At 40.5% G+C, this 10,148-nt stretch overlaps 1 protein-coding gene across 4 annotated transcripts in view; it reads left to right on the top strand.

The window, feature by feature from the left end:
- pacsin3 (protein kinase C and casein kinase substrate in neurons 3) overlaps positions 1-9,945 on the top strand; it is a 38,391-nt gene extending 28,446 nt beyond the window's left edge. For 2 of the 4 annotated variants that reach the window (XM_035651957.1, XM_035651956.1), the window contains 3 exons: positions 1,166-1,308; positions 3,244-3,413; positions 7,299-9,945. In XM_035651957.1, the coding sequence (XP_035507850.1) occupies positions 1,166-1,308; positions 3,244-3,413; positions 7,299-7,414 (429 nt within the window). In that variant the 3' untranslated portion in view covers positions 7,415-9,945. The remainder of the gene's footprint in view (positions 1-1,165; positions 1,309-3,243; positions 3,414-7,298) is intronic. The other 2 variants (XM_035651960.1, XM_035651958.1) reach the window with 2 other exon arrangements.
- Positions 9,946-10,148: the final 203 nt, after the last annotated feature.

Genomic DNA, 10,148 nt, shown 5'->3' with positions numbered 1-10,148 from the left:
AGCCACCTACTTCTGTCAGCACCCTGTTATTATGGCCAAAGTGTGTCTGTGTGTGTTTGTGTGTCTGGGTGTGATCTGATAGACTCCATTGATTATCTTCCACAGGGTGACAGTGTTCATTAACTGGCCACTAAGACAAATAAAGCATTTACTTTATTTTCAGAGCAACATATTTTTAAGAAACCACGTCGAAACTTGTTGTTTGGTAAAAAATGCTGCATTTTGTTCCATTAAAAGTCTCATTTAGATCCACTTGACAAAGGTTTTCGTGAGATATTTGTCACAGCAGGTGTTTTAGATTTGTTTTCACTGTATTAAACAAGTAGTAATAACCTTGAATATGTCATTATCTTCTAGATAAGGAAAATATTACAGTTTTGCAAAGGATTACTGGAAAAAAGAATACCAGACAGAACTCATTAAAATGGACTTCAGTTGACGGCTGAGCCATTCGTATGTATTTATTTCTAAATGTTGATAGCAACCAACCGTGTATTTTGGAGTTAGTTTGTGAGGAAGCTCAGCTTTTGGGTTCTGAACTCAGCAGGAACCTTTTTTCTTTTTCTTATTTCCCTCCAATTTCTCTCCTCAATAAACAAACCCTGTATGTTTATGAAGTAGTGCTAGATTCGTAAAGCCCCAGGCGTGAATGTTTCCGCGGAGCTAAGCAGTACAGTTGCGTCTTTGCACCGTTTTGCAAAGCACCTGGTTGATTGTGCTTGTCTTTCCATTGGCTTTATATGCAGTCTCACCACGTCTGAAGTTTGCAACACGTTTTGTCTGAGCACGTTTTTGTTGTCCCACTACAATTTGACTTTGAATTAAGTCAATCTGACTATGTAGCTTTTCCTTAAAAACAGCAGCCACTGTGGCCATTATGGGATGATGGCATTGAATTTCCTTTATTTAATTTCCCAAGATTCTCTTCAGAAAATGTTTTTTTGAGTTTACTCAGAGGCTGAACTGCCACACAAACACACCTCCATAACTCAGTAATGTCAGCTCACATCAGAAAGCTAACATTAGCCACCATATGCTAGTGGTCACACCAGACCAACTGAAGCTGTAGCAGCAAAACACGAGAGAGTGAGACGAAGAAGAGGAGGAAACAATTAAATGTGCATAGTCTTGCTTTAATTTCATTCTCCTGTCTGTGTGTGTGCAGGAGTGGTCTCCGGAGGCGAGCCGCTCCATCAGCAGGAAGGAGCGAAGTGGGCACTCCGAGGACAACGTGGTCACCCTTACCAACATCGTCTCCTCAGGCGGAGGCGACGTCCCGCCGAGTCCCATCACCCTGGACACCGGCAGGTAGGAGGACATGTCTCCACGTCTGCTGCAGACAAATGACGACAATCCTTATCACCGTGTTTGATTACAGGACTGGGTTTATTATTGATTCCCACCAAAGGTTGCTCTGTGTTCTTGCGTTTGTCAGATAAACTTGTGAAGGTTTCTAGAATTTTTCCAAGTTTAGGATAAAGAGCTCGTCTTTCCTCCCCATGCAAATACACAGATGCACAACGTGTGTGTGTGTGTGTGTTTGTGTGTGTGTGAGGTCAGACCATTTAGAGGCAGCATGTAGTTTACTTTGTTACCTTGTTGTCACCCTGAGGAGTTAACATCCTGTACATAACACACTCTAATTAGTAGCTAGAAAGCAGTGTGTGTTTGTTAGAGGCTTTGGTACCAGATTTAGCCACACACCCCTAGCATTACATTTCCTCAAAAGCAATAGACATTTGTCAGCCGCTGTCAGTGCTTCACAAACACACCGCCATCCCTCCCTCAGATAAAAGCAGGCAGGCAATAATTATTGGTGGATTGGAGTTGCATAAGTTTAATTTACACATCTATCAAAGGCGATATAAAGAGTTGTGCAAAAACGTTCACAGTCACAATTCAAACACTCAAATAAAATGGGGGGAAAATAAATAAAGTGCACATGGTAGACTGCTATTGTGACTTTCTACGAGTAAAGCCCAGTTCAGATTCCCGCAATGTACCGCTCTGCAACATTCCAAAAACCTGCAAGTTTACACCAACACAACTAGACGAGATGGTGTATCGTCTCCAAAACTACTACTCTCTTCAGTGCCGTTCTAACCGCAGGCTTTATTTGTAGCATCTTAAACTATAATTGAGAATTAGGGATAGTGATTTACTTGCTGCAGTTGCATTAAATGGTGAAACAGCAACATCAACAAAAACGAGACATGCTCACCGCTGCATAAAACGGTGTCCTCTCGTTGTGAATCTTTGGTCTGTACCGGGCTTCAGACCGGCCTCCCACCATGAGCTCACTGCCGTTCCATAAACTCTCTGCGGTCTCTGACTCCACTAAGACATTTTCACACACTCTGTTCTCCGCCGGACATCCATGATGACAACAGCTGCGGTTGCCAGGAGTCATGTGACGTAGCTACAGAGCCTCTCTTAGTTTATTTACAACACCTCAGTTGGGGCCCATTAAGTTTAAAGGGGTTCATGAGAGGTATAGTAACCCAGAGAGACGGGAGGGGGATAAAAAACGAGAAGCCAGATACAGTTGAGGGTATATGAGACTGTAGCGGCAGCTTTATTTGTATTTAATCTAATTTAACTTTATTATATTTTGTGCTTAAAAAGAACACACAGTAGATTTCAAAGCATCAAGGTTATTTATTTGTCATTGTCCAAAAACAACAAAACTCTGTAAAGATGTAGGCACAAGAGTCTCCCGTTTTCCCAGAATTCCTGTTGTCCAACCTGGGCCAGCTCTCTTCCTCTCCTCTTGGGGCGACCACAGCACCCGCCGTGGTGGACCGGTCCCATCCGGTCAAACTGGCTCCATGCATCATCTCAAAGTCTGAACCCAATGGTCTCTCTCTCTGTTATTGGTAATACGTGTTTCAGCAATAAAGCTGAAAAAATGAGGGATTAAAACAGAGTTTTAAGGAGCTAATCGCTGATGCATATGCATGCTCTGCTTTTGCCATATTGTCAGTATCTCCTGATCCAGTTGTCAGACATCATTCAGTGTTTCAGCAGTAAAGATGGAAAAAATTATTGAAACAAAAATGTAGCGAGTAACTATCAACAATCATCAAGACAATGATTGTGTTTTTCACTCCCAGTGCTGCATTCAGGTGCTTTGCGTGTAACAGAAACACAACCAGCATTTGGTGGCTGTCAGGAGGAAATTTCAGACTCTGTATGTCTGTCTGACTTTCTGTCTGTCTGCCACACGTCTCTCTCCTCTCTCAGGGTGAAAGATTATTCGTCAGACTGGTCAGACGACGAAAGTCCTAAGAAGGTTCTGGCGGTGAACGGCGTGGGGGAGGCGGAGGACGAGGAGGATCAGGTAGAGGGGGTGCGAGTCCGAGCGCTCTATGATTACACGGGCCAGGAGGCCGATGAGCTCAGCTTTAAAGCAGGTATTAACACTTACTAATGCTTATAGAAGGGAGGCATCACAGGGGGGATTCCTGATTTTTAGTTTGATTGATCGGTTTTAGTTTGATTACCGTTGTTGTTTCATAAAATGTGCAAAACTGAGAATAAAAACAAAACCTAGAGTGGAACATTTTGTCTTAAGGGACTATGTAAGTTTTTGTACAATCAAATGCAAATAAAACAGCCCTACAATATATCCTGAAGGTTTAAATGTTCACTGTTTGTTGATACTGAGTCAGAGACATGTTGATAGAACTCAATGCTAAGACTGTAGTTAGTGTTAGTTAGCAGAGAGGGTTGTAGTTGGCTGTTTGTTAGGCCTTTTAGCTCTTAATCACAAGATAGTGATTTGAGATAAATAATTACCTCGGGATCAGAGTACCTCAAAAACCGAATACAATTTCACATAGAAAATGTAATAAATAATAATCACGTGAAAGCACTTAATGTGGTAATAACAAGACAGGGCTCAACAATAAGAATTGTCTGCTTGCCAAGTGGTAAAATAGAATTAAACACATCGTGTTTTCCGGAGCTGATGGTGGAAGTAGTTAAGGAGTGAGCCATCATGCTTCCTTCTCATCTCAGTTGAGAGTTGTATATGTACCGACCAGACTTTTGCAAGAAGATGGCAGCAGGTAGAGAGAAAGTTTACGAGCTGAAGCACAAGCTGGTGTTTAAAGCCTCCAATTATGTATTGCGCAGGGGTCATTTTTCAAAGACCCATCAAGTTTCCAGAAAACTTAAATCTTTCTTGTTATTTGATAAACAAATTTCTGTAGAGTAGCAAATGTTAAAAAATCCTTTCCTCATTTACATAGTACTTAATTAAACCCACATCAAACCCCTAAACAGCAGTTACCTAAAGATAATTATCAAAAATAAATGAGGAAATACAACATTATCCTCAACATTGCAACCCATTTGCACATTTATATGAAATTTCAGCTATCATGAATATAAGAGCATAAATATACAGTAAAACAAAATCATATATTTCAGAGTTCTTAGTAAATTCTCAGTCGGAAGATATTTTTTCTATTTTTCTTCTCCTGTGATGCCTCGTCTTAACACATTTACACACACACACACTCATGTCAAACACATTGTTTCAGACATGAGTACCGGTGATCAAATGCAGTAAGACTGTAATGAAGTGGGGCTACACCCATAAAGCACACATATTACATCTTACCTCCGTCTGCATGTCAGTCATCACTGTGACCTGTTGAGCTGCTCGCTGGAGGTTCATGAATCTTACATAATCAGTCCGTCTGAGTCACAGAAACATCTCAGCTTTTGTAAGATGAATAAATTTAGATCCAAAAATGGACAAACAACCTGTGAACTGGAGCAGATTTTACTTTTCTGAACACAGAAAGTGGATATTTTTCTCCATCTTTAACATTATACTTCAGTTTCTCTGTAATGATATAAAACTGGCTTGTTTCTGTGACTTGAACTTGATCATCATTGCAAAACATCAAATGTAAAATTACAGATAACATGAGGAGTGTGTGTTTCTGCTGCACCTCACTGCATGATGTGTGCAGCTGTGACAGATGTGAAGTGTGAGCAGCTTGACATTATCTCCGGCTGCCGTTGAGATACGTTTGGAAATAAAAGCATTGTCAGTCCAGCTCCAAATAAATTAATTGGATTGATGCTTTTATTTTGATAGAATAACTTCCTTGTTTGCTTTCTCAGTTGAAAAAGAAAAACTCTTTTAAATACTTACCCTGTCTCACCCAACAATCAGGTCTTGTTGTGGGGAATAAAGCATATTCTGTGTGGTTTAATGGATGTTTTGTCTATATGAACATCAAGAATGCTAATTGTATGTTTCACCCTAACTTGAGGGATTATCGTAGAATAATCCGATTCCTCACTTATCTCATTAACTCGTCTCATCAGGTAAGTAAAGTCACCTTTATTTAAAGAAGACTTTACACAGCTGAGTACAAGTAGTATTTACAGTCAAACATTGTAATGAAATTATCTTTATAACGAGAGTATTTCTCTTTGTGTATTCTGATGTTTGCAAGATTATTATTCCTGTGTTCTGCTGTATTTAAAGAGTAACTCCACACTCATAGCTGCAAACACCCTCGTGAGTCTGTGTAGATCCAGTGTTTTATATGCGGGGGGGTGGTGTCTGTGTTTTCAGTTGCTGTAACTAGAACATGTACAACATTGCCTGTTACATCAGAAGCTCCGTATTGACTCTGGTGGCAGGCTGATCCTGTTTTCACCAGATGATGGTACAGGGAAATTTTTCATCCAGGTAGATGGTGGATCAGTGTGAAAACAAATTGTTGTGTAGTGGAGGAAACACATGCTATTAATATTGATTCCAGACTATTATTGTTTGTAATTGAAGCAATAAAAGGACAGGTGTGTAGGATTTAGGGGCATCTAGTGGTGAAGTTGTACAATAATAAACTTTTTTTATAAAGCGCCTTTCAAAACCAGAGTTACAAGGTGCTGTACAATAAACAGGAATAACAATATAAAACAATAAAAACAGTGAAAACTACAAAACATTCAAAGTGGGGAAACAACGGGCCAACCGATCCTTCAGCCGATCCTTCAGCAATGGTGACAGGGTTAGGATTTTAGAATGACGGGAAACTCTTCCTTGTGCTCTTGATTAAAATAAATCAGTAAATCAATAAAGGACAGCATCCTGGTGAGCTACAAAGCTTTTTATAAGTCTTTATAGACTTCTTAGACTATAGTTTATAGTCTAAGAACTCTATTTATCTTAGTGTTTTTTGTCACGATGTGCAATAATATCTTATATCGTCCCTAATTATATTCAGTTTTTGCCAATAGATCCTCTTAATAGTTATGTTATGTAAGCAGTCCAATGCCACTTCTTCAGGTCTTCCTCCCATCCTTCTTTGTTCTGAGTTATGATCACATTAACCTGTTCAAGGTGTGGCAGGCTGTTTCCACATTGTTTAATAGCTCTAACTCTGGCAAAGGCCGGTTCAGTGAGCGTAAACAAATCCACACAAGGTATCATATGAGAGTGCTGAGACTGCTGTTGAAAGTTAGGCAGCTGACTAACACTGGCGCATTTACAGTTTAGAAATGTTGATTAATATGTGTTGTTAAAAAAGAAATTAGACTGAGCCGTAATGTGCAGTACAACCAAACACTGAGCTAAAAGTTTAGCCTTTCAACTAAATGTCTCAGGGCTTTATGCTTTGGATGGGGACTCGTGTCAGCAGGAGGTAACGTTGCCGTGGTTGACCGTGGTTAACCAGGCCACTTGTGGACCGCCTTGATAGCCTAATGGCTGCAGCGCATGTCGCATAGCCACACGTAGACCTTTTCCACCAACGTGAACCTAGTGCTTGTTCCATTGATGTGAGAAATTAGTAGCTTGCTAAATAGCTAATAATAAAGCGCCCCCAGTCCCTGTTGTAGGGGTTTCTAGGTTGTAGACCAGCAAAGTGTTGGTGCCACACTGGGACCAGTTTTACTGGCCAAGAGCCGGTTCTTTGGCTGTGGGAAAGCATAGAATTGGTTTGAGATTAGGCATCATGGTTCACACTGTTGGCCCTTTAGTCCCTCGCCTGCGGGCGGTCTGGCCTAATGGGGGGTTAGATGGACACTGAGTTAATGGGACCTGAAGGAACCACAGAGAGAGAGACCTTAGTTTGGAAAAGCTTAGCCAAGCTCAGCTCTGCTTAGCCTGAACTAGGACCGGATCACTGATGAACTGGGACAGGTGGCCTCTTCTGCTCCAGTTTGGTTATCTGTATCATGAATGAATGCTTCCTCCCACTTTCAGTGGACAATATTTAACTTGTAATTGAACATTTCAGTAGACTGACGTTCCATGGTGTTTCTTGCAGGCGAGGAGCTGCTGAAGCTGGGAGAGGAGGACGAGCAGGGCTGGTGTAAAGGACAGCTGAGCGGCGGCCAGGTCGGCCTCTACCCTGCCAACTACGTCCAGGTCGTCGCTTCCTGATGTCCCGCCCTCTCTGGTCACACAGCCAATGGTACAACTACACTCAAGATGCCAGGACCAATCAAAAGCTATTAGTGCTGACATGTAGACACGTCCTTGGTGAAACCAGACAGTTTTTTGGTTACTGACTGTAAAACATTTTCTGTTTTTTTTCTGTTGTTTGAGCTTCGTTTGTGAAAATCAGCCAGTGGAAAAGTCCACTTGTTGTGAAACGCTGTTTACTCAGCCTGAGGTCAACGACATTGTTGTTTTGAAAGAAGCTTGAACGGACTGTAGAAAAACATGGGCGCCACTCATCGATTTCTGACTGGACCTTTTATCACACTCTGGATTTTTTTCTTTTTTTTCCCTCGCTGCCATCATTCATCAGTCAGATAATTCACATTTAATCAAAGAAGACCGAGCCTGGGTGGAGCTGAGGTGGGATGAGCAGCAATGAGCAACCACCACAGCTGGCTGTGATTGGCTGAAACATCTGTCAATCAATCAAACACAAAACATGCTTCTTTTTAAAGAAGTAGTTTTGACAGTTTGGGAAATCCGCTTTCTTGCTGAGTTAGGTGAGAAGATCAATACCTCTCTAACTATGCTAACCTCTTCCCCTCCACACTGTCTTTCAGAGGCCTCTGACCTCGAGATATGTGAATGAAAATGGGCTCTGTGGGTCCCCAGAGTCTCCCCTGTGCGGACATGCCCACTTTACGCTAATCCAATGCAGTTTTTTGCATGCGGTATAGATGTGTTATTTTCGTCTAGTGTATTTGAATATTCCTGCATACTGTAGTCCCTAAACAGTATTGGAATTGCACGCATTGGGTGTGACTGTGGAGCCGAGACTCTTGTGGATCCAATGAGCACAAATGGATTTATGTGTGATGATGTTGGTCCCCATAGTGCCCATTTCATTCAGGCAGAGGAGGCTTGCTAAGGTATATTTACAGTAATGTTGTTTATATCATATCTGTATGGTGGCACTCTGTTGTGTTGTGATACTCTAATGTTAATAATTAAAGTAGGTATTATTATTATTAATTTTATTATAATTTATTATTATTTTTATAAACGTATATGTCATGTAAGACTACGGGCAGTAGCCACTTAGCTTAGCATAAAGACTGGAACGTTGACAGACTTGTTTTTGTCCTCATATTGCTTCCATACAGTAGTAAATAATACAGTATAGAGTTGGGAAGTGGATCCGCATCAAACTCTGTTGAATCACCAGGATAAAAGATGAACAATGGCTGAAGAAAATATTTGTTTTTGATTAGAATTTTACATAAAAACTAAATATGTGTAAGTTAAATACGACTCCCAAGGTGCATTTTTGTTACCTTTGGACAGAGAGAGGCTAGCTGTTTCCCCCTGTTTCCAGTCTTGCTTTGCTAAGCTAAGCTAACCAGCTGCTAGTTTCATATTTATTAAATATGAGAAACGTATCGATCTTCACATCTAACTCATGGCAGGAAAGTGAGTATTTCCCTATAATATCAAGACTTGTCATCATTAAATCAACTCATTAAGAGAAGTGAAGAATGATTCATTTTGAATTTTAATAGAGAAGTTGGGACTTTTTTTTTTGTGTATATATATATATATATATATATACACACACACACTGGGTGGTTGCTGCTTGAATCATTGAGATGAAAGAAAACCCAGAGACAGACTGTCAGTGCCTTAGTCTATGAGGCCAGAAATGTTACAGCGCCGCCCTGCTGTCTGACTGTGGAACTACAGACGTCTGCTGGGTGACGGCCTCCAGTCTAATCCCAGTAGAAACCAGTAGATCTCCTGTTACCTTGACTTTAAAATGTTTAACCTTTGACTGTGCAGGCAGCGTTTGATTGGCTGTAAACCTTTCATGCTCCTCCCTCTCTGCATTTAGCTTGACGGCGGTATGCTTCGGTTCTTTTGTAGATTTTTAGGTGTGACACTGAATTCACTTTCTTCCTTTTTTGATTTTTTTTTTTTTTTAAATGTGATAGCTGTATGTTTATATTAAGTCAAATGATTTGATTATGAATGGTTAAACTGTTGCTACCTGTTTCTTTTGATTTTTTTTTTTTTTAAGAATAGCATTTTTACAGTCAACTTATTTACTTTCTAATTTATTTTCCTCTTTAATTTAGCAATCATTCTTCATTTTAGACTAAGGCAGGCAGAGTAAAGTTGACTGTTAGATTTGGGTCATTTTAACCTGTGGAAGGTGGTTCGTTGCTCTTTTTGCTTTGCTGTGCTGGGATCATGAAGCACACGCACCTCAGAAATCTAAAATAAGTGATAATATTTTGTCCGGTTTTGGGTTTTCGTGTTTAAGTTTGTGGTTTGTGTTTGAGGGAGCCTTCTCCGCCTGCTGAGCTGAGCATCGCTACAGCTAACACATGTAGACGTCCAAATAATAAGAGAGATAATATAGAAATTAACGCTACTGTGCTGCTCCTTTTGATTCTTTCTTTTTCTTTACAAACCTGTAACATGTTCATTACGTAAAGTGGGGAGCAATAATAAAGAGCTTTCTGCAGCTGGAAGTTTTACAGACTTTCTTTTGTCCTCATATTGCTTTCATACATTAATAATTAAAGGTAAAATAGGTAATTTCTGCCACTAGGCGGTCTCTCACATCCAAACAGTAACAAAAGACCAAGTTTGATTGAAGCAGCGTGGGATCATGGGAGTTGTCTTCACCACCAGTGGCGTCAATTCAGTCAGCTTCTCCCGGTAAGGATTCCTT

This window comes from Morone saxatilis, unplaced genomic scaffold (genome assembly GCF_004916995.1).
Source record: "Morone saxatilis isolate NCDOM2014 unplaced genomic scaffold, NCSU_SB_2.0 Contig11, whole genome shotgun sequence".
NCBI classification, from domain to species: domain Eukaryota; kingdom Metazoa; phylum Chordata; class Actinopteri; family Moronidae; genus Morone; species Morone saxatilis.
Note: the sequence above shows the minus strand (reverse complement) of the source record. Positions and strands in the feature narration are given on the sequence as shown.